General features: G+C 37.9%; 1 protein-coding gene across 2 annotated transcripts in view; it reads right to left on the reverse strand.

Annotated features, from left to right (window-relative positions):
- ATP8A1 (ATPase phospholipid transporting 8A1) overlaps nucleotides 1-24,957 on the reverse strand; it is a 243,383-nt gene that overhangs the window by 138,268 nt on the left and 80,158 nt on the right. For both annotated transcript variants that reach the window (XM_055140932.1, XM_055140930.1), the window contains exons 13-20: nucleotides 23,579-23,656; nucleotides 22,442-22,530; nucleotides 17,279-17,323; nucleotides 11,045-11,117; nucleotides 6,604-6,709; nucleotides 4,672-4,754; nucleotides 3,554-3,603; nucleotides 2,469-2,538 (exon numbers count right to left, since the gene is read on the reverse strand). In XM_055140932.1, coding sequence (XP_054996907.1) covers nucleotides 2,469-2,538; nucleotides 3,554-3,603; nucleotides 4,672-4,754; nucleotides 6,604-6,709; nucleotides 11,045-11,117; nucleotides 17,279-17,323; nucleotides 22,442-22,530; nucleotides 23,579-23,656 — 594 coding nt within the window. The remainder of the gene's footprint in view (nucleotides 1-2,468; nucleotides 2,539-3,553; nucleotides 3,604-4,671; nucleotides 4,755-6,603; nucleotides 6,710-11,044; nucleotides 11,118-17,278; nucleotides 17,324-22,441; nucleotides 22,531-23,578; nucleotides 23,657-24,957) is intronic.

Consider the following 24,957-nt stretch of genomic DNA (forward strand, 5'->3'; position numbering starts at 1 on the left):
TCCCTCAAGCTCTTCTCTTGAGCTCACCACTCTTACATTTCAAAGATAACCTGCATTTGACAGAAGTACTCCCATAGTCCCGTAGAAACCAAACAGGAGTCATTGCTTCCTGCCTCCCAAGCCATTTCAGCTCAAGATTTGGTGTAATATACTAATTTTTTGGTACTAATTTTGTACTAATTTTCCAATCCCATTTTAACTGTCCAAAATGTTTATACTGTTTGTGATTCTTATTTATTCTTCATGCCATATAGTCATCATGCTATATATCCATGATATATCCATGATATATATCCATGATATTGGGATAGAGAAATTACATCAACATAGGAACATACAAAACTTCCCTGGTTGAAAGACATATTAGATGATTTCCTAAATGACAAATTTCTAAGGCTTTTAAGTTGCACTTGTCACTATACAGAAAATTCACTCTTCCATGGAGTCAACAGGGTCCTCAGACGCTTTTTCAAATTCATTTTTCTTTCCTGGACCATCTACATTTTACCTTTACCCTTCTGTCCTTTCATGTAATAGTGTCATCCTAGGAGATCTTCCGGAAATTATTTTATTTTATTTCTGTTTTTGGGTCATGCCCAGAGATGCCCAGGGGTTACTCCTGGCTCTGCACTCAGGAATCACAACTAGCAGGACTCAGGGGGCTGTATGGAATGCTAGGGACAGAACCTGGGTCAGCCGCATGCTAGGGAAGTGCCATTCCTGCACTGCTATCTCTCCAGTCCTTCCTCCTGACAACTAACTTATCCTCTGGTACCAGTTTCCAGCTAGATATATTAACTCTGAAACCTGTATATATACCCTAAATTTCCCTCCCTGTAAAAAATCCAGGCATCTCTGTCTTATGAGCGTCCTACCCTCTATTTTGGTAAATGGTACCATTTAATATACACAGCTAGTCAGATAGAAACCTGATAGTAAGTAATACTAGCTCAAATTTTCACTCATCACCTATATATCATCAAATTCTAATTTTATATCTGCTATTAAATTCCAAACTACAAGTAGTTCTTAAACAAACCTTGCTGTTTTTTATTTTGCATTATCTTAGTATTTAACCCTACTTCATAGCTAATTTGGAAGTAGGTAAATTTGTGTCTGTGTGAGCGTGTGCATGCACACACTACTGGCCAATATATGTGAACATCTCTAAGATTATTTTAAAAGGGAGTTCAATGTTTTTATATTTTCATCACTCTAACTCCCCTGTTTAAAAGTAGAAGATCACTCAAAACTAAGAAAGAAAGGCTATGAATTGGACATAGAGAAGTGGACACATACTATTTCAAATGGGACAGCTTAAGGGCACTCTTCAGTCCCTTAGCACTGAATTGTCCCTGGGATGTGAAAGAGCTTTATCATATAAAAACACTGCATCCAAATTACATCTTGTATATTTATTTCTTTGACTAGTCTTAAACAATCCTGACAAATTCTGGGTCTTTTCTTCATATCTCCAAAATCCAAGGCCAGTAGATAAAATATGTCTGAGTAAATGTTAGGTGTTTTAGTCCAAAACCAAAGGAATTTTTAAACTAAAATCATACGATATCATAGAAGTAATTTTACTGAAATTCTTTAAAACCAAGGCATTCAAAAATTGCATTTCAATGTTCTAAAACTAAGGCACTTTCTCCATAGGAATTAAAACAAAAAACTTGAATTTCTTAGTAAGTTCAGTTTCCAAATGATATCCAAAGATGTCGTGGATTATATTTAAAACTGAAGTTCTCACACATATATTTAAACTTGAAAGCACTTATATATTTCAAATGGAAAAGCTCTAAGTTGGTAAGTTACCTGGTTAGTCCAAATAGACCAGGTAATTAGAAAGTATAATTAAGAAGAAAAATACTAATCATTAATTTCAAGAGCAAAAAATGCTTTGGCAGTAAACTTAATTTTACAACAACTGTAAACACATTCTAACTAGGAATATTCATGACATATTATCATTTCTGTCCATTTCAATATACCATGGTCAACCAACACTTAGAGATTTATTATAGCAAAACAAAGCAAGACAAATAATAGTCACCACATGATGAAATATCATGCAGTGATGTGGTTCACTCACCACTCCCGAATCTATGGTCTTTAAACAATCAGATTGAAATTAGTATGGATCATATTTTAATAAACTAAATTATATTTGATTTTACATATTTCATTTTCCTCTAATTTTTGTAACATAAATCTCAAGCATTACATATAAAAATTGAATTATATAAATAACCCAGGCAAATCTTTTCGATGCAAGAAATTTACCCAGAAGGAATCCCACATTTCACCAGCAGAGACTCTCCACTGTTACTATAAAATACCAACAGAAGTGGATGTCAGCAATTTCATGCTAAACATCTGTGTTACATTTCCATAGCAGAATGCTTAACATACACATTAGAAACCATCATAAATCAAAACTGTAAAAGACAAAAACAAAAGCTTACAGCTCCTTTGCAGTAAAGTCGTAATTTCCCAGATGGAGTGCGAACAATCACAGACATTCTTTTGCGAGCACTGAAAGAAAGAGTTTCCCATCACGTATCAACATACTGAGATTATTCCTCTAGACGTCTTTTAGGCTGTACACAATTTAATACAGTGAAGATATATAAATGTGCCTTAATTATAAGCTTTATCTTTCCGCATAAATACACAAACTTTCTCCTGGGTGTCTGGTTGAGTAACTCTGAAAGTAACAATAATTCGTTGTTAAATCACCAGGGCATCATGTGCTGGTCTAGAGGAAAACTTTACAAACTCCTAGAAATCCATGAATGTAAATACCCACCAGGGTACATGAGAATTATGGGTCAATATCTTCAGAGTTCAGAAAAAATCATCCATATTATATTTTATGAGATAAACCATGTGCTCTGGCTTTTATTAAAAATAATGATAATCGATTTTTATGTATAAAACTAATTATACATATAAGCAAACCCTAGCACTCCACAAACAGACTTAGGTTCTCAGGGGTCTTGTTTTTCAGTGACTATTGAAAACCACGGCATTGTGAAAAACTGAATTCATATGACAAAGCTAACGAGCAGAAATATTTAAAAGTTTTGGTGATGCTATTTGGTAAAAATCCTTTAGTCAAACATACATCTTCTAGTGTATTAGAGAATATATTGCAAATAGTACTGAACAGAAAAAGGTGGTCTAGTGCTTCCCTAGGATAGATCTTATGTGTAGGAAAGTATGATTGAGCACTCTCTCAAAAGTGGAGTTGGGGAGAGGATGTCTCAAACACAGCAGTTGTGGTACATGCAGCTATCTTCAAAAATACTTTCACACTGACTCTAGGAATTATACTTTGATATACTTCTGAGAAAGCTGTTCATAAATTGTCTGTAGACAAACTAAAAGCTATAATTCAATAACAATTGAAAACTATAAAAATAACTAAACATAGTAATAAAATTTTTTATCCAAATGAACTTCAAAACAAAATATACTTCCTAGGCTTTTACAAGGGGAAAAAATAAAAAATATAGAAATCTCATACACACAAGTTACTGAGCCTTACCTGGTGAACTCTAGTACATTGAGTAACTCATAGTGTTCTTCCTGCCCCAGCTACAATGAAAAGGAAAAATGATCATATGAAGTTGAAAGCAGGTTTGACTTCTTGGAAATAAATATTAGCATAAAGTTTGAGTAATATCTTTAAAAAGTCAACATAAGCAAGTAAGTCTCTTTTAAGAGAGATCATCTTTAATTGAACTTACTAATGTTTAAGGTAAGGTGGAAGACTGAATATCCACATTTAATTTTCAACCTTCCCCAAATACCAAACTACATTAAATGCTAAAATACAAACAACCAAAAAGTTTCTATCCCAACACTTGGGGCTCTGGGGCGCAAAGGTCCCAGCCCTTTGAACTATCTGCTTGACCTGGTAATAGAACGAAATTGTGCAGTGTTCTATACTTTTGGAAGTACTACAGCATTTGTGATTTTTACTTCAGTATATGCTTCTTAATGAAATTCAAGACACCAATGAGTTATTGTCTTAAGTCATAAGATGAGGCTAGGCTGTGCAGTGGCAGGGCACTAGCCGTGCACATGGTCAACCGTAAGGGTCCACGTGGGGTTCCCCAATCACAGCTAGTAGTGCTCCCTGAGCACAGTCAGAGGTGGCTCAAAATTGAAAAGAAAATAAAAAAGACTGCCTGCAACAATTGCTTCGTCTTCATGATTTATTTTTATAGCCTGTGTATGTTCTTTGGTGGCACTCGAGGAGACAGGCCTTAAGTCACTTAAGTCCTTATGAAAGACCCGATATAGTCTATCACAACTCTCACAGGCAAGGCATACAGATCTTTATCTTTTCAACGTTCTTTCTCTCCTAAATTCAGGAGAGAGAAATTCTCGTAACAGTACAGAAAGTCAGTAGATGTAGGTCTAAAATGGAAGAATCCGCACACACAACAAAATTTCATGCGTTGGAAGATCTAATGACGCATGCATGCTTGAAGAAATGGCTAAAAAAGCATGGCCAGTTGTCACTTTTGGAGAGAAGGACTACAAAATGGAAGCTATACTTTGTTATTTGTTATTTGTTTGGGGGCAGCATTTTTAGTTTAAGGCTATGCACACGTATTGCTTTGACAAAATGAAAATTCATAAAGAGAAATAACTTACTGAATCTATAATCACGGAGTCAGGGGTTCTCCCAGTGAAAACAAAATTCAATTGCTTGGCTGCTCTGACCAAAGCCCCCTCATCTGCTTAGAAAAAACAGAGAAAAGTAAACGCAGGGGCAAGAATGGTCCCAAGTACAAGAGAAACACATTCCTCACACTTTGTTTTCTGTTTAATGCTAAAAAGAGCTGCAAAGTTGTATTTTTTTTTCTTTCTGGTTCCTATTATCGAACAGCTTCTTTTGAAATAAGATGACAAGCCACAGTTAATGAGTAGAATATGCTTATCTATCTGAGTCATGTGTGGATCCCTGGGTCATACTATCAAAAATTAAGCTGAATGTTAGCTATATACATCCAAGAAGGATAATCTAAGTGCACCCCTTGTTCCAGCATATTTGCTAAGAAATCTTTCCTAAAACATTATTTCCTATGAAATATTTTCTAAGAAATCGTTCTTAAAACAAACTTTTATGCCTTTTTTCCTAATATGGTGAATGCAGAAAAGCTACTGATTCAATTTAAAATGAAGTGGAAGCCAATACTTTACTTTATACACCATTTAATTTCTTCTCCACCTATTGCAAATTTTCCTGGTGCTGAAGACAGGGTTTGGGATAAGACAACATTCACAAAGTTTCTATGCCAACTACAAGATGTAATATTGCTTTTCTTCTTTTGTGGTATCTCACATTGAACCTGGGGCCTCGCACAGGCAAAACATGTGGCTCTACCACTGAGTTCCCTGCCCTTCCGGAGATGTAACAGATATTATGCTTTTTAGGAATTTGGTGCATTTTCTATGACCCACACAAGCGTTGAGTAAGAACATTATTTGAAACACATCACAAAGATCCCCAAAGTGTTTCTCTTTTCCTAAAATCTTCACCCAGCAGAATTCCTTCAAATGCACATAATGCCTCCTCTAAATAAATAGCTTCCTGATTATCATTTCCCAAAGTGGAAAGCAACATTAGTATTCTAAAATGCATCCTATTCAAGCAAATGAATCTTCCTTTTCCTGTCTTTGCTCATGTAAAAGAATCAGCTTATGAGTAGTAGTTCATTTTTAGAATTTATAAAGGGAGAATTTACTCTCTGCATATAGAATAGTACCCTATTTTATTGCTTGTGTGAATTCAACTTGAATTTCCAAGTAATTTACATGAAAATTAGATATTTATTAATTAAATAAACATTTATAATTTTAATGTATCTAGTTCTGAAATTTAAGTCTTTTCTAGTTAATAAATCTGTTTCTTCTTGTTGTTGTTTTTTGAACCACATTTGTGCTCAAGGACTATTCCTGGCTTAGGGGGGGCGTATCTCCTGACTGGGCTTGACAGAATAGTATATGGTGACAGAGATCTTATCCAGGGCCACATACAAAAAAAATTTCTGTTTAATATCCAAATGTTACTCGGGGATAAAGAAACCATGGCATATATATACAATGGATACTAAGGAGCTGTAAGAAAAGGTCAAATCCTGCAATGTACTGGTATATGGAAGGAACTGGAGGGCATCATGCTAAGTCAGTTAATTGAACAGGAGAGCAACAAACAAGATTATTTCTCACATAGATGGAATATAATTCAAGAAACATAGGAATGGAATAACAAAGGGCCGAAGGTAATAGATTGGAGAATTAACCTGCAGAACTGAACCGGCCAAAGGGTAGGTAGGATTTGTGTATGGGGGAAGCTTGAAACACCAGTGGAAGGACCCTGATACTCTGGAAGTGAATGTGGAACCGCAACACTGTAGGCCTGAAACTGTTCTTAACAGCATTGAAAATCATGGTGCAGAAATAAAAGTTGGAAAAAAACAACTTGGTTATTTAGCTTTTTTGAATTAAAATTGTTTTTGTGAGACAATCCCAAATGTCAGAACAATTTTCCACTGGTTAGTACGTCACAATAGTGTATCTGACCTGGAGATGCTGCTTGATAAATGATCTTGTCCCCTTCTCGTTCTGGTACAGCTGTGTGACAAACGGCCATCATTGTAAGAAATTCACATATTATAGGTGCGGTGGGCTGTAAGAAAGAAACACACTGTTTGGTTTTCTCCTTGGAGCATTTTGACACTAATGAGAGTAATGTCACTTCTTTTTCTCGTTTAAGAGCACAGGTAAGGACTGGAGTGATAGTACAGCAGGTAGGGCATCTGCCTTGCACAGGATGACCTGGGTTCAATTTTCACCATCCCATATGGTTCCCTGAGCAGTCAGGAATGAACACAGTACCAGAGAAGCCCCTGAGCATCACTGGGTGTGGCCCAAAAGCCAAAGGAAAGAGGGAAACAAGAGTGAAGGTGTTATGCACTGGGGAGGGGTGGTGGGTTGTATAAAGATGCTTATACATCTTTAACTAGAAGCATCAAATCTAGGATTCCTTCACTCATTCATTTTCTAAACCTATATACAAGATAACTTTGTGCTGATAGAAATATTACAATAAGAGAGATATACATATGGTCAAATGTCTCTTTAGAGGGCAGGAGATTCTAAAATGTTTACCTTGTCCTGATTAAATTGAAATTTTGTTTGTTTGGGGGTTACACCTAACAGTGCTCATGAGTCATTCCTGGCAAGACCCAGGTGCTACGGGGATTAAGTTCAGGTCAAGCATGTGCAAGGCAAGTGGCTCACCTGCTATACCTCTTTCAAGCGCCTAAAGTTAAATTTTAGGAATGTTATTACTGGGGTTCCTCTACTGGACCACTGAAAATATCTGACAGGGTGGTGATGGCAGCAGGGAATCCTATGAAATGTTTTGTCTTCCCTCTCTTAAAAATAACAACTTAAACCCTATAAATGTCTTACTAGATTTACTACATTAAAAAAAAGAACAATTCCTATGCAATTCCTTTTCACAATGACGGCAGAGTTTATAAGAGAAAAAAACCCCAAACACTTCTAATTATCTTATCTGACTCCTGATGAAAAGGAATGCCACTCAAAAATGAAGAAAACTTTCTCTATGCTCTTGGAGTGAAAAATAAATTAAAAAGTAAAGTAATTAGAAAGGCAAATAGGAACTTTGTTTGGAAAAGGCTAGAATAGTAGAAAAAACAGACTTCTTGATTTCTGCTTGGCTAAGACTCATGGGCAGGTCAGGACACAAGGGTTGTTTATATATAGTGTGAAAAGAACCATAAAAGGAGAGAATATGAAAATATTGGGGAATGTGATTTCAGCCAGTCTGTGGTTGTTCTCAAAAAAAAAAAAAAAGGATTTAGGCCTTATTAAGTGAGTCTCATTGAGAACAGAAAGGAGCTAAAGAGATGGTACAGGGCTGATTCCGGTTTGATCCCCCTTCTCACATGTCCCACCAGCACGACCAGATACATCCCCTGAAACTTCTGAAGCTGGGGTGGCCCAAGTAATCCCCAATATCAAAGGACTCAAGCAACACGCTACCTTTGGGCCTCTGCATTGAACTGTTGGCCCAGATGGCTAAGAATCTCCAGAAGGGACCTCCAGTGACCCCTTTGGAGTGACCCTCTCCAAAATTAAAAGGACGGTCTAACCATCAAGTGGGGCTCAAACATGACCTACTTGAAAAGGTCCCAGAGAAAATAAGAATGAAAAATGCTTGAAAAAAATGAAAGTAAGGCAGTGTGGGTGGAGGGAAAGAAAAAGCGAGCAGGTCTGGGGAGGCTCCAGTGGGGACAGGAAAACTAAGGGAAGAAGAGAGATGGGGCCGAGTCTAACTCAGGACAAGGTGGAGAATCAATCAGGTTTGATTCCCATGGTGTGTGGGGGAGGGGGGTCAGGATACGCATCATTCAGCTCCCCAGGGAAGAAGCAGCAGAGTAGAACAAAGGTGGGAACAGGAGGATGGTTGGGAGACCACCATGGCAATGTCTCGTATGTTGGCAGTCTGGAGGAGGTGGACAAGAAGAAAAGCAGGAGGATTTTCAAGATCTGTTCTAGAAGCTTCCATGACAAAGCCCTGGGGAGTCAGTACAGAGCGAAGGAGAGAAAGGAGTCAAACTTCAAGTTCCTCGAAAAAGAGGGGACAGTGCTATCACGCAGACCCGAGAACGCCCAAGGAAGAGTCTGGCATGGGGGCTCCTAAACTTTATATGTTGTTGAAGGCTCTCTGAAGAAAGAAAACAATGCCAAAATACCCATATGAAGAGGTTTGGAGGACCCCGTCTCACATCTGTATTACTGTGTTACTGTCACCCCTTTGCTCATTGATTTACTCTAGCGGGCACCAGTAATGTCTCCGTTGTGAGACTTCTTGTTACTATTTTGGCATATTGAATATGCTATGGGGGGCTTGCCAGGCTCTTCTGTGCAGGCAGGATACTCTCGGTAGCTTGCCAGGCTCTCCGAGAGGGATGGAGAAATCGAACCTGGGTCAGCTGTGTGCAAGGCAAACACCCTACCTGCTGTGCTATATATAGCTCTAGCCCCTATCTCACATCACAGGTGGAAAATAGAAGTTAAACTTTAGGGGACTGACTATGGATGGCAATTATAGTTAGAAATTAGCACTCTGGATAAAAACTGCGTGCTGAAAGTAGGTAAAGGAACAACATGATAACCTCTCGGTATCTGTACTGCAAACCATAATGTTCAAAAGGGGGGGAGAGAGAGACAGAGAGACACACACACACACACAGAGAGAGAGAGAGAGAGAGAGAGAGAGAAAGAGAGAGAGAGAAGCAAAGTGCCTGCCATAAAGGCAGGCTGGGAGAGTGGAGGGATGGGTGTTGGAACATTGTGTGACTGAAAACTGATCATGAACAACATTGCTTTAGTGTATCTCATGGTGACTGAATTTAAAAAATAAGAGGGGAATGACTATAAGTTCATGTATTGCCAACAGGGTCTCTTGCCCCCGACCCTGACTGTCTTCACTGGGGCCCCTTGGAGCAGGGTGGGATGAGTTTCCCTCCCCACCCCGAGCAGAGCCCCGGCAGCCAAAGACCTCCGGAACCCAGCCACAGCCAGGCTCAAGGCCCCGCTCCACACGTTTGGATGAGCTTCATGCATGAAGGAACTGGCAGAAGAATGCAGGTGGCGGGACCTGGGATTGGGATCTCCAAGCCTGCTTGGATTGGGACTGGGTCTCCTCCAACCAGACCCCCCATTTTCCAGTAGCTTGGCAGTCACAAGTACAAACTGCCTCCAGCACCGTGTAATCCCATCAACAGCCAACATCTAGAGACATAAAACAACACTCCTGGAATCAACCTTTTATAGCCTAGTTCTCCCTCTCAGAGAACCTGGCAAGGTACCAAGAGAATCCTGCCTGCATGGCAGAGCCTGGCAAGCTCTCTGTGGCATATTTGATATGCCAAACACAGTAACAATGAAGGGTCTCATCCCCCTTACCCTGAAAGAGCCTCCAATGCGGTACCACTGGGAAGAACGATTAAAGAGAGGCTGCTAAAATATCAGGGCTAGGACGAATGGAGACGTTACTGGTGCCAGCTTGAGAAAATTGATGATCAACAGGATGACAGTGATGACAGTGATACAGTGATTGCCACTGTTAGAATAACCTAAAAGCTGGAATCTTATGAGTTAAGATCCATCTGGCCCAAGGCTTCTAAATTAGATTCTCATGGGATGTCTGTGAACTTCCTTTACAGAGAAAGATAACATCACTTAGTGTTCACAGCTCCCAAAGCTCCTACACACAGAATGCGATTCTGACCAGGTTTCCAGCCATGTATTGGGAATAAACCTTGCTAGAAGAAACTAACTTCTAATCTTAAAGATTTTCTTTGTTCTAAGCTAATCTACAAAGCCCACTTCTCCCTTTCCTAGGGGCTCAGAAGGCTCTTGATTCTCAAGACCCTCTGTGCTGATTGAGAAATCAAACTTAGTTTACATCTTTTCTCTGCATTACTATTTCACTCTCTCTGTCTCGCCTCTTAAGTGTTTATTCCATCAGACATACTAAGTTTGAAGTGATTATGAGAAAAAGTTCTGGGATTTGAACACAAGATGACCTATCATTTGATCTCATGGGATTTTAATAAGAGGCAGAAATTTCTTAAGCAGAGTGTCATCATTGTAAAGCAGCTGAAGTTACATAGATTTGGCATGGGCCTAGAATTTTGAACAGGCTGCTCATTTCTACTGATATTTTGAAGTTGTGAGTCAAAGCTTTAGAATTCCTATTAATTAATTTTTATTTTTCATAAATTATTTTGAAGGGAAGGAATGATTATTCAAAAACTAAATTTCTAACAATTTTGAGCCTATACTGACCAAGTAAAAAGGATTTAGAGTTTCTGAAGATTGATAATTAAAACTGATCATGAAGCTTTTAAAATGAGTAATATATAGATGGTAATTCAGAGAAATAAAATTTTATTCTATAAGATAATGATTTAATGTCACTTACATGATTATTTTGGAGGTTTTCCAACAATGATGAATCACTAAATGTACTTTCACTTCCAAACTGTGAGTTCTGCCTAAAGGAGTAGAAAGGAAGAAAAGTCATTTACACAAACTTACTAATTTATTTGTAACTTGTTTTAAAAATAAATGATCATGCCTGTAAATTCTATTAGATTAATATAATTTTATTTTTATTTCTAAATAAGACAACACAGATTTCATAGCTGAATCATAAAGTATATTCAAACACCCTAAAATAAGACAGACTTTAATGGTACAATGCAAAAATTTTATTTTATACTTACAGGAATATAAACCTATGTTATAGTCACATGACATTTCAAGAAATTAGAAGAATGCAACAGGTTTGTTCAAAAGTCCTAGAATTGAATTTCTCCTACCTCTACTTTCCCCCTAAATTTTAAAATTTTTAAAATAAATAGCAATTATAGAAATATTGTTTTATTTTACCTATGAGAAATCTTATGTAATAACTAGTGCTGTATAACTATCACATGAAATATAAAAGCATAGAGTATAATTTATGCAAATTGTTAGCAACTCTGATATCTTTATGTATGGACTATGCTTACTTTGTATATGTGAAGAGAACAACTCAAAGACAGGTGAGATTTTTTTTGTGCTGTGGTTATTTTCAGATTTGCAAATATTATCCACTACATATGAATCAAATAGAGTCAGAATTGCTTCTACAATCTACCTATGATCAATCATGTGACCATTCAGTTTAAAATCAAAATGCTGAGATTCTGAGTAAGAACACAGAACACTGAAGTAAAAATATTAAGCACACAGTGGACAACTTCAATGAGATTGTAATCAGTAGGTAAAAAGACATGAATCTTTTGTGCACAAATAAAATTTCAGAATGAATTAATTGAGAAAACAATAAGTTCTGTAGCAAATAACTGAAATTCATAAAGTTTTCACCCACAATTTTTACAGGTAAGAGTGTATAGATATCAATAAGTTCAACATCAAATTTCAGTTTTTTAAAACAGTCACTTGAAAATAATGAGAAAATACTTTGAAAATATACATTGAACATATTTGTCTATAAACTGATAAAGAAGGTTAGAGTGTTTATGCTAAATATATTTTTATTAACATGTGGTAGTTAGGGTTACTAGTTCTTAAAATAATTATGTACTGCATCTTTATTAGGATGTAGGGGGTAAAATTCTTTCTAAAAATCCCCAGGATCCAGAATAAAGACATCCTCCTCCTCCTCATCATCATCATTACTCTTTCTCTCACCCCTTCTCTAGTTGGTGAGAAAGATCAGGAATTTGAAATGGTCAAACAGAAGAAATCAGCATATCCCTCCTCTAAGGATTGCCAATTCCTAAAAAATTTCATCTCAGTGGGAAGCTGTATAAAATTTCCTTACTATTAAGTGCCATATCCCCTGTCCTATCTCTCTGGCCCACAAAATTTTTACTTTTAAAATAAAAGTGAATAGAGTTAGGAAGCTCATGTCATTTAAAAGTAAGACCCACTGCATAAAAGGCAAGACGATGGTTTCAATTCTCAGATGACAAAATGACACCCATTTGCCAACTGCTTATACAAAATGCAAGCCAGCACCAATGGTTTGCTAACGTTTTTCACAGAAATGTTTTAAGTGACTTTCACTCACAAGCAGACAAGTGATGATGCTTTGTAAAAAACTAAAACCAAAACACAACAGTAAAGTGGAGAGTTAATCCAAGGAGGCCTATAAATCACAAATGTTGTGCAATTATTTTCCACAAGCTCATTTAAAAACTGATACATTGAAAAGAGTAATTTCCAGATAACATCAGAGAATAAATCACCATAGCAAAAATGAAGAGAAAATTCAGAAATCATATGATTAAATCCATATTAACAATTTTCCTATATGACATATGGACTATACAGACCCGCTACACACAAGTATGCACGTGAAGGCAAGGCAGTGTGACCATAAAAAAGCATGAATTTTTATCTCTAGTTAAGTAACATAGTTACTATTGTGTTCATGCTAATGCTTTTGGCTGTAACTTAACTGCACCTCTACACTGGCCATGGTATCAAAGACCCTCTAACTTGGTCCTGAGTCACTTCTCGGCTTCCCCCATCTGTTAGCCATACCTCCCACCCCCCGCCCCTCTTTTCCTTCTTGTGGCAGTGCTGGGAATTGAATCCATCCATTTCTGATTTTGAATGGTACTAGTGGTTCTAAATCAACACTTTTGAAAGGAATATTTAAATTTTTTTTTTGGGGGGGCAAGAGTTGTCATTGAAATCTAGCCCAATCATGCCCATGAATAGGAATAAATAATTTTATTCTATAGGATTACTGTTTGACACAGTTGTGGCCCAAGGAACGTGAACTGCTTTGCAATGTGGATCAATTTCTGATGACAGTTACGAAAGAGGAGCTGTGACAACACTGTGAAATGGCTGCCTGATGCAGTAAGTAAGTTACCAGAGGCTAATGCTAATTGGGATGTGTTGGATCTCATTATTATACAGTCATACCTGGAACACTGTTAAGTGATCTTTGCTGTTGCAGCAGAATAAATAAATGCCACTCACTTCAGATAGGACTATAGATTAAAATGAAATGAGAAAATAAAATTGGGCAGAGAATAGTACTCTCCAGGGATACTGTGATATTAAAAATCAGAGTAAAGTGAGTGAAGTAGAGGACATATTAAGATAATTCCCCCTAGAGAATTGAAAGGTAACTAGTACGGAAGGGGAAAAAACCAAAAGATAAGATCTGATATATCTTATATATTCAGGTACTTAATACAGAACTATATGAAGTAGTTAACAAAAGTCATAAAAAACGTTATTGCATCCAAGTAATAGTGGGGAAAGGTGTAGATGAACTGAGGTTGCCTGAGTTACCTATTATTTATGCATGTGGATGGATATATTTACTTTTATTTATATTTGTAAGTTTCCATGATTATCATTAGAAAAAAAGAAGTTAAGTAGTCATGAAAAAGTTGTTTTGGAAAATAACAGGAATGTGGAGAATAAACAGATTCCCCTGTCTTTTCCTCTGCAAGCCCCAATCTCTCACATGTAAGACAAAGGCAGATTCTTATTTTATTTTATTTACTTTGGGAGGGGGGGCTCACACCCATTGGTGCTCAGGGTTTACTCCTAGCTCTGCACTCAGGAATCACTCCTGGTGAGCTAAGAGGACCACAAGGGATGCTGGGGATTGAATCTGGGTTGACCTCACTTGTGGCAAGATCCTTGCCCACTATACTACCTCTCTGGACCCACCAGTAGATTTTTAATAGAAAACAAGTAAACTATCTATGTATGACGTAAAATTATCTACATCATGTTATATAACTATATATTAGCTGATGGAACTTGCCAGTAACAAGATAACTATACCAATTGGGAAGTAAGTGGCTACTGGCTGGGATAAGACTTCATCTCTATGAAGTATTTATGTGGCCATAGATGGCAGTAGGATTCACCATCCGATTATCTTGAATATCAAGAGAGAGTATGAGAAAGGCTGAGTAGGCTGCCTTCAGATCTGAGTAAGCGTAAACGTGCAAAATTATCTGCATGCATTGAAATGTTAAATACTTCTGTGTTTTGTGACAGGCTGTGGGGAATATGAGTAAGTAGGGAAGTAAATTCCCTCTGGGTCACGGGTTTTACGCCTGAAATTCAATACAAATCACAGAGAAAGGTGGAGCTTCTGCAGACAGAGAGGAAAGCCCTTTTGGATTTAGCATTTCATTGCGTTCTACTTTACTCCACAAGACCAGCAGCAGAGAGAAACACAGAGACACAGAGACAGAGACAGAGAGAGACAGAGAGAAGAAAAGTGCCAACCATAGTGGCAGGCAGTTGTGGGGAGGGGGAGGGACTTGAGGGAAACGGAAACCATTGGTGGTGGGAAAAGTACACTGGTGAAGGGACAGGTGCTAGATCATTATCCAATCATGAACAATTTTGTAAGTGTGTATATCACTGTGATTCAATTAAAAAAATAAATGTGGGGGAAAAAAGAACATAAAAATAAAAAAATACAACTCATGGATTTGCTCGAGTGGGCACCAGTAACGTCTCCATTGTGAGACTTCTTGTTACTGTTTTTGTCATATAGGATGCGCCATGGGGAACTTGCCAGGTTCTGTGTTGCAGGTGAGATACTCTCAGTAGCTTACTGGGCTTTCCGAGAGGGACAGAGGAATCAAACCAGGGTCGGCCGCATGCAAGGCAAATGCCCTACTCGCTGTGCTATTGCTCTAGCGAATTAAAAAAATTATTTGGTTCAATTGGATGAGTGCATAGTTTCACATGCAGTTGGTTATTTTTAATGTGTGGCACTGCCAGGTCTCCTGAGCAGCATCTTTAGTTACCCCTGGACACCAAGGCAGAACAAGTCCCTGAGAACTGTTGGGTGTGTCACCAAAACAAAACAAAAAAATCACTAATATCTAAGTTCAGATGTAACTGCAAGAACAACTGTACACTTTATTTAAAAAGTGGGGAAGGGGGTATTTGTTATTTGTTACTTAGTCTAGAATATCAAGTGATGAGAATTTCCAAAAGGGTGTTTTACTAAATGAACCTGTTAAACAGATCAAAGAATATTCTCTTTTTCCCACATAAAAGTCAAGAGGTAGTTTCTATTCAAAGACATCTTAAATGACCCAAGTAAATGAACAAGTTTTAACATTTGTTCATTGTCACATTTTCATCTAATCTTAATAAAAATGGGATGAATGTAGTTTCCTTCTCATATATAAAGGAGATTTCTTTTAAAAATGCCAATTAGTTCCATAGCACTGTGTTAACCTTAAGTTAGCAGAACCATGGCAATGTTATAGAAAAACAACAAGTAAAAAGATAGTCAAAAATGTGACTACATTGACTACAATCTCAAAGGAATATGTAACAGGGTGAATCTATACTATCAAACTTGAATTATCCACCAAACTCAAGATGCTTTAGCACATTAAAAAATCCTTAACATTCTTCAGTAGTGTGTGGGTGTCACAAAGTCTGACACTCCAGGCCATTAGCTTAAGTGTGATGACTCAGTGTCACAGGAACCAAACAATTCAGTCATTCACCTCAGGCTGTAAGGCTTACCGCAAATAGTTATCAAAGCCCTCCTCAACTAAAATAAATTCCATTCGGAAAGTATTAAATATCATTGAATATCTCGGAGAGCCTGGCAAGCTACTGCTAGGGCAAATCGATGAACAATGGGACGACAGTGCTACATTAATCAGCATGAAAGAAATATGTTTTCTGAAATTGGATTTGCCACCAAATTAAGATGAACTATTAGAAAAACAAAAAAATAAGCCTGAACTACTCTGTTTGCACTAAAAGTGCACATTTCTGGATGAGTATTATAAGATAAAACAAACCAAATCCCCAAAAGTAACACTGCACTGCAGTCCCGTTCATCGATTTGCTTGAGCGGGCACCAGCAAGGTCTCCATTGTGAGACTTGTTACTGTTTTTGGCATATCGAGTATACCACAGGTAGCTTGCCAGGCTCTGCTGTGCCAGCAGGATATTCTCGGTAGCTTGCTGGGCTCTCCGAGAGGGACAGAGAAATCGAACCGGGTCAGCTACGTGTAAGGCAAACGCCCTACCTGCTTTGCTATCGCTCCACCCCCGAGGTACCCAAATTGAAATTATGAAATGCCATCTTTAATAATTCTAAAATTAATTAAGGGTCAGTTAATTCTCATCATTGGCAGTATACTCTTCAAACATTCTCTCCCAGACATTTCTTAAACTCTAAACAGAGCCAATAAATTAATAACACCTGCAGGGTTAGAATGTCATTCAGCGTGATCTTTTTGAAGCTCTGCAAAGTATGCCAAGACAGCCAGCAGGTGGCAGTGCGGAGCTGAAAGCCCAGGACCGCGTCTGAAGCTAGCGCTGAAACCTCCAGCTGTGCACAAGGACTCACGTGCTCCACCATGCACTTCACTACAGACACGCAACGGAAGCCTCCAGCAAGCTGAGACTTTAATCCCAATGTTTATAAAACGCCCAGCAGCTTTTCAACAGGAAATTGTGGGTAATAAATGGACGTTAAGCAAAACCTATGATATACCATCGTTATCCTCCCTGCCTGGTAATGCCTGTCTCTAAAGCAGTGAATGTAAATCAAGCAAAATGAAACTGATCAAGTGCAAAACACCCAAAGGAACCAAGGAGACAGAAGGTGCATGCAGCTTACCATTCGTCGGGTGAACAACCATAATCCTCGGGCTCTGGGACATGGCTTCAGAAGCAAGAGAAGGGGCAGAAATAAGCATTCACAGGGAGGCTGGGAACTTAAAATCATGAAGAAGGGAAGCACTCAAAGATGGATTTTGAAAAGTTAAGAAAATGATCTTTTAGTTGATTCTGAAAGAATGGCAGTTAGTACAGTAAGTAGAACATGATGATTTACAGCAACTAAGAAGACTTACAAAAGTTATTCGGCAACAGGATAACCAATTTTTCACACTCAAAAAAATCAGTTTTCAGTAAGGAAATATTTAAACTTAGATTTAAGTAAATGCTTAAAGCTGACTAAATCATTTATTGTATCATCAGAATAAAGTCTTTAGTTTTATAGCTGACAGAAAATTATTTATTGTATCATCAGAGCAAGGTGCTTTAGTAAAATAAATGCTAATACCTAGAATAAACTATCAGTGGTAAAATTTGCTCATTTTAGAATGGATGGATCTTTAAACAAGTTTATTAAACTGAAAGCTACTTACAATTCACAATTTAAAAGTAAACTAATTTTTAAGAACTTAACTTAGGCAACAATTCACTTACTAAGCCATTTACTGTCTCAAACAGGAGACATATTCACCAATATAACTCATCTGAGCACTAGGAAAGTTCGATTCAAGCATTATTTTCATTTTAACCTTTAGATTCTATGTTCAGCAAGAGGGGCCCATAACAAATGAATAAGCACATTTTCTTTCATTTTCATTTCATTGTCTTTCTTTTCATTTCTTCAAAATTTTTAAATTATTCTAGCTTTATTAGTATTAACTGACATAAATATCAGGTGAATTTAGGTCGTACATGACAAGTTGATCTGATAAGTTTATATATGGCAAAACGATGACTCTCCCACAGATAGTAATAGCTAACCCTCCGTCTTATCAACATCACCATTGTTTTTTTTTTCATGGTGAAAACATTTCAGGTCTGCTCTCTTAGCAGATTCTGACTTTGTTATATCTGACTCTTCATCATTTTTTCCTTAGATTAATTAGAAGTAAGCAAATATACCCCCCCAAAATGCAGAGTTAGGGACAAATGCAAAATAAAAATTTATTTTGGACAAATATACCATGGATGGCTTTGAAGTCTTCTGAGGTCCATCTTCCTTTAGGGTCCACCCACTCTTCACTTCTACCATACAGGTCATGACATGGGGCCTCATTTCAAAGCATCTCTTTAAAGCCCACAGCACTGAGCTGCCCCCAGGTTAACACCCACGACTTCTCTTAAATCACAACTGAGGGGTACCCACTGCGCATCGCATCCTACTCTCTGCCACTGAAGCTCTCTGCCAAGGTTCTACTTAGCTGCCCCTGTGCTGGCAAGCAGCCCCAAGTCTCACCCCAGGAGATGGGCCTGGCATCTTGCAGCTTAAAATCCACAGCGCTCAGGCTCCGTAGGTCCGGTCCAACCCTGGCAGAGTCTGAACTCTCTTCCTGATGCTGATCACCAGATGATCCAAAGTTCCTTACCAATCCTGTCTGCGTGAGCTCTCCCGAGACAGCTGCTCAAGCAGCCCTGGTATGGATACACACTGTCTAATTACTTGTCTTTGCCTATCAGAGCTGTTATGTGTGCTGGCCGACTCTTCACTCAACCCAAATCCTCCTTAGATCTCCATTTCACGCATCGTTTTCTCAAGTAGTCCCTCACAGATCTGATTTTTTGAGGGCTGTCGTGTATTAAGTCAGATCTGGCTCACTGGCTCATTCTAACAGTATCTAAATTATTGACAACACTGTTACCTCGGCCCAGAATATGTATTGTTTTTAGAATCTAGCCATTGAACATAAAGCTTGTTATTCATTGCTGGAGTTCAGAACTGATAAAACTGACTTACTCTCTAGAAAAAATTTTGTTCAAAGGTTACCAAAAAAATTATGAGATCTTAGAATGTGGCTCAAGTGATGGAGGATACTCATTACATATGTGAGGTCTTGGGCTTGATCCCCAGAATCCAATGGCCCCACTCTACCAGAACTACCAGTAGAGTAACCCTGGCCCCCCAAACACTGCTGGGTGTGTCTTGCACAACTAACAGAAAGTCTAATGAAACCATCTAATAATAAGTACAAGAACAAGAGCCTCTGAGATAAAAATGATCTCTACAAAACAGTCATCATAGTGAAAAGTGTGTATAAATCTTTTTCTGTTACCCATCATGTCCAATTTGGGCTCAAGATTATGTGAGATCAGATAAAACCCACAAAGACAAAAACCTGAAGCACTGTTTTAAGTGCAAATTAATATCATCTTATACAACTATGGAATACACAGAAACAAGCGAAGATGATACTATCAAGAGATATGAAGACTCTTGTCCTTCAAACTGATCCAAGGCAAACAGAACTGACCTTGACCCACCTAGGATAAAATTAAGCCTTTATCTTATTTCTTAAAACTGCTTCTTAAGACTTACTTCTTAAAACTGACTTTAAAACTTCTTAAAACTTCTAAAAACTTACTTCTTCAAGCCTCAAAGCATTTGTTCACATATCAAAGTTTGAATTATTCTCTATTATTCTCTGTTATTTCCGTGGCACCATATACGGTCAGTCTCCCAAGCTCACCAGGAGTGATCCCTGAGAACAGACCCAGGAAGAAGTCCTGGGCACAGCTGGTGTGCCGCCCACGCGCCTCCTCCCCCCCACCAAAATAAGTAAATAATCTGAAGAACTTGCTTCTTCAATTAGAAAGTGGACCAAGTAAGAGATGGCAGGCAATGCTCATCCAATCGGATTACTCTTTAGAAAGTAATCTTTAGGAAGAAGCATGACATTGGAGTAAAAAACAAACATCACCAGAACTCTGTCAGCAAGCGTAATGCTACAAACTGGAACCAGAGAGCGTTCTGGGATAATGATGGGCAAAATAATAAGGATGAGATGTTAAAAAAAAAAAGTCCGGGGGCTGGAGTGATAGCACAGTGGGTAGGGCGTGCGGCCGACCCCGATTCAATTCCCAGCATCCCATATGGTCCCCTGAGCACCGCCAGGAGTAATTCCTGAGTGCAGAGCCAGGAGTAACCCCTGTGCATTGCCGGGTGTGACCCAAAAAAGCAAAAAAAAAAAAGTTTGGCTGTACCATTCCTATTCTAACTGCTGACCAAACTTCATGGCTGAGGCAACTGTGGCAGCACGTGTGGGGGTCACTGTGTGGGGAGATGAGGGGAGAGGAGAGCAGGCAAGGGAGCCTCTTCTGACTGAGGGAACTAAGGAACTTTCCTAGAAGAAAAAAATAAGATGCTAAATGGCACAAGTCCTTGAAACAGTCAGACTGTGCTTAAATGAACAGTCTTTCTTCACAGAGTGAAAACCCACTCAGTCAGATCTCTTTAGCAGCATTTACACATTCTAACTATACTTCTTTGGCATACCCTGTGAGAAAATACTTTCAGACTATTTTTTCTTTTTAACTAAAATTCAACAGACATTTTTTTAATGCTAGTTACTCTTAGAAGACAGAGTGTAAATGGTAAAGATTAGGTTAAAAAAACAAAAACAAAGCAAATAATTGCCCTTGCTTATATGATTAGGATATCCACAGTGACCATTCTCACTTATAGATAAAGATGGACAGAAAGTTCAAAAACAGCGTACTATCAATCCAACAAATGGAAAGATATTTCACCTTTAAAGAGAAATTATTAGATGATGCTTATTCAGCAGGCCTGATTGTTGGGGAAAATTTCCAATCAACAATAGTGAGTTCTGTATGGAAATATGAAATTTACTCAATATATAGAGAGAATAATGGGAATATCATCAACTACTTAGATGGGGGTGGGGTGGGAGGGGGGTGTATTGGGGTTCTTGGTGGTGGAACGGGTGCACTGGTGAAGGGATGGTGGTTTAATCAGTATTTGACTGTGACTTAAACCTGAAAGCTTTGTATTTTTTTTTTGTTTTCACGGTGGTTCAATAAAATATTTCTTTAAAAAAAAAAAAAAAAAAAAAAAAAAAAAAAAAAAAGATATTTCACCTTTAGATCACATCTCCTTTCAGAAATGGAGATACTGATTTTCTCCTATTACTCTATAAAGAACTTCAAAAAGAAGGCTTGTAAATAGTTGTAAATAGTTTTACGTACATATACTTGAAATATATGGGTATTCAATAAGCATTTTTATTTTTGCAGTAGGATTGAAGTGCGAAAATTAAAAAAAAAATCAGGGTCTTCCACATACAAGGCAAGCACTCTACCTATGAATCATATCCTGATCATTAATAAGAATAGTTTAAGGAAATTAGAGGATAGGATTTTTTTTTTAAAAAAGAATGAATGAATAAGTGACAAAAGGAATCTGATATGGTTTGTTTTTTTTCCCCCCTCCTTCATTTTTGGGCCACATTCATCAGTGCTCAGGGATTACTCCTGGCTTTATGGTAGAGATCTGCTCAGCCACATGTGAGCAAGTGCCCTACTATCTCTCAGACCCCTGTGAAGTTTTTGATGGCATTTATTATCTACCAGAAATAAGAATTTCATGTTCTCACCTCCCTGCTATCATCTGAAACTGAGACTGCAGAGAGGACAGATGATAAAAGGAAAAGAAAAAAAACAAAGAAAAACTTATCAAGGAAACAACATATCCTTTTCTGTTTGTTTTTTGTTTTTATGGGCCACACTCAGTGGTGCCCAGGGATTACTCCTGATTCTGTACTGAGGGATCACTCCTAGGAGGTCTCAGGGGACCTGGGTTGGCTGTGTACAAAACAAGTGCTCTACCTGATATACTATGGCTCCAGCCTGGAAACAACAATATTTTAACTTAAAACTGCCCGACAGGTTGCATGCTACTACCACAAGCTTTCATTACTTTATAATAATGCAGAAGGAAGCATATTTAAACCTCATTAAAGAGCCCAAGACTTTTGTCAATACTCAGTTCAAGTACTACTTGGGCAGAGTACCCCTCCCCCACACCACACAGGGTGGTGAAAAACAAATGATAAAAGAAAACCAACGTGCATGTACACTGAGTTTGGAACAGCTGCTTTCTAGATGAAAACAAAATAAACCTTCCTAGTAAGACTTCCCTAAATGTTCCAAATCAATTTGCACTAACTGAATGTGTAGTTTATATTCTAAGGAAAGTCAAAACACTCACCCATAAGCAACCCCAGCGATGGTGCACTTCTTAAATTGCATCACATTGCATGTCAGAGTACCAGTTTTGTCAGAAAATATGTATTTTACCTAAAAGGGGTTTAAAAAGTTAAAGTTTCAAAGTTCTTATACTTTTATGATAAGTTGTCATTAATTTCAGAAAATGTTACAAAGGCTTGAAATTGTACCTTTTATTCTGTTACACTGCAGGGGCAAAATGAATATTATTGTTTTTCATATTCAGTAACATGCCCTTTTAGAAAACTTCACCAATTAATCATTTCATATATAAACACTAAAAAGACTTGTGAGATAACATAAACCTGACAACTATAAAAATAAATTTCTATTTGGTCAGGATTTCCAGGAAACAGATCATGATGAGGGTTGAACTCAGGTCAGTTTCACACTAGGTAAGCACCCTACCCATTGTACTATCTCTCTGGCCCTCATAGCTCTCAAGTTTTCACTTTCAGTAAGTGTTTTTAAAATAGTATTAAAAACATATTTTGCTTTCAGGATGCAGTACTGCACTGATATAGTCCCTCAATACAAAATTTTATTTGTAAGGAAAGTAGTAGCTGTTTTAGTTGTAAATTCCCAGTACGACAGTTCTTCGTGGTTTTGTGCAGTAAAGTGTTAAAATTAGAGTTTAAAACTTATAAACAGAAATTGCATAAGCTGAAGTATAGTCAATGCTACACAGAAATTTCTTATAATTCATACTGTATTTCCATGTACGTATGAATTGTTTATCTGTACATGCTAGCTGAAAAAAAGATTCTCTTTTTTAAAAAAGTATCATTGCAATTAGCTAACTTTTCTAAAACATTTAAGAAGGAATTATCCTTTTTCAGGGTTCTGAGAGATAATACAGTGGGTAAGGCACTTGCCTTGCATGCAGTGATCCAGGTTCAATTCCTGGCTTCGAAATGGTCCCCCAAGTCCACCAAAAGTGAACCCCGAGCTCAGAGCCAGGAGTAATCCCTGAGTACTGCTGGGTGGAGCCCCCACACTCACACACACACACTAATAGAAATTAGAAAGTATCAATCCACCTGAAGTTGCCATGTGTAACAGAAATCACACCAACTCCTAACTTCTCATTCTACATAGCAACAACAAAAATTTTGTTTACCTGGCCAAGTTCCTCATTCAGATTAGATGTCCGAGCCATAGCAGCAGTGTCTGTGGGTTCATAATGCATATCAAGATCCTTTAAATATAAAAAAAAAATAAACAGGTTATATAAAATAAATCACTGACTGAAATGGTAACAGGGGAATAAAACATCAACTATTGAGCCACATATGTGACCACTTCTCATCTTGCTCTCCCTATTCCATTTCAGTTAATTTCCCTGAAAAATATCCACTACTCAATATTGTCTTCGGGTTGGAAGGGAGTTGGGCCATACCCAGCAGTGCTCAGGGGCTATTTTTGGCTCTTTGTGCCTGAGTGGACCCTGGAAGGGCTCAGGGGATGGTTCCTGGGATTCAAACTATTGGTTGGTGAGATTCAAGGCAAGCACTTGGCCCCCTACATTACCTCTCTGGCCTTTGATTACTATATTTTATAGTTAGGTTAGAACAAAACACTAAACTGAGGCAATCAAGTCATATGATCCATTGTAAAGATTAAATAAGATTATGTAAAGTGATTCTGAGCACCTGATAAGGCAAGCTAAAAAAAAATAGCAACTAATCATTGCTTAAATGATTAAGACTTTAAATCCTTGAAAAAAATAAATGACTTAGACGAGGCTGTAACTGGCCAGATACCTTATACTATATATATACATAAAAGCAAATTAATTTTCAAAATTCCAACCAAGAAGGAAACTTTGGATCTTTGTTCAAATAGAATTTGTACTTGCTTTGTACCCTAAATTTCATGCAGTTAGTTAATAAGCCCATACAAAGAAGTTTCTTTGGTAGAATGTTTTATTGATAAGTCAGGGTTGCAAGTTGACTGGTTTTCAGATGTAAAATGAGGAGGTCTAATCTGATTATGCCCGCTCTTATATTTCACTTTCACCAATATCAGTTCTAAAAACGGCTGTAGAAAAATGATGTGTGAGAGGTTTTAAAAGGAGTAGTAGACAACTGGCCAGTGTTCAGAATGACTGGAATGGGGATTCACATTCCACTGAAGGAAGAGCAGGGGGATATGCAGCTAGGTGTGTAGGGACAGATGAGGGGCGGGGGGGGGGCGGGGGGGAGAGTGACATAGCGATAGGAGTCAATAGCATGACAGCTTGGGCACACATGGCAGCGTTCAGGGCTGACTACTAGCTCTGTGCTCCTGGATAACTCCTGGCAGTGCTTACAGGACCACATGTGGTATGAGAGCCTGAACTAGTATTAGCTGCATGCAAAGAAAGCACCTTACAATGACCTGTACCATTTCTCTGGGTCATGGAACTTAGTCTTGAAGCAAAGGGGCCCATAGCAAGCAAATTAGCTCTACTACCTAGATATTTTCATTCTAAATCCTAAATTCTTTTCTTTTGCATGA

Source organism: Sorex araneus, chromosome 5 (genome assembly GCF_027595985.1).
Source record: "Sorex araneus isolate mSorAra2 chromosome 5, mSorAra2.pri, whole genome shotgun sequence".
Classification (NCBI taxonomy): Eukaryota; Metazoa; Chordata; class Mammalia; order Eulipotyphla; family Soricidae; genus Sorex; species Sorex araneus.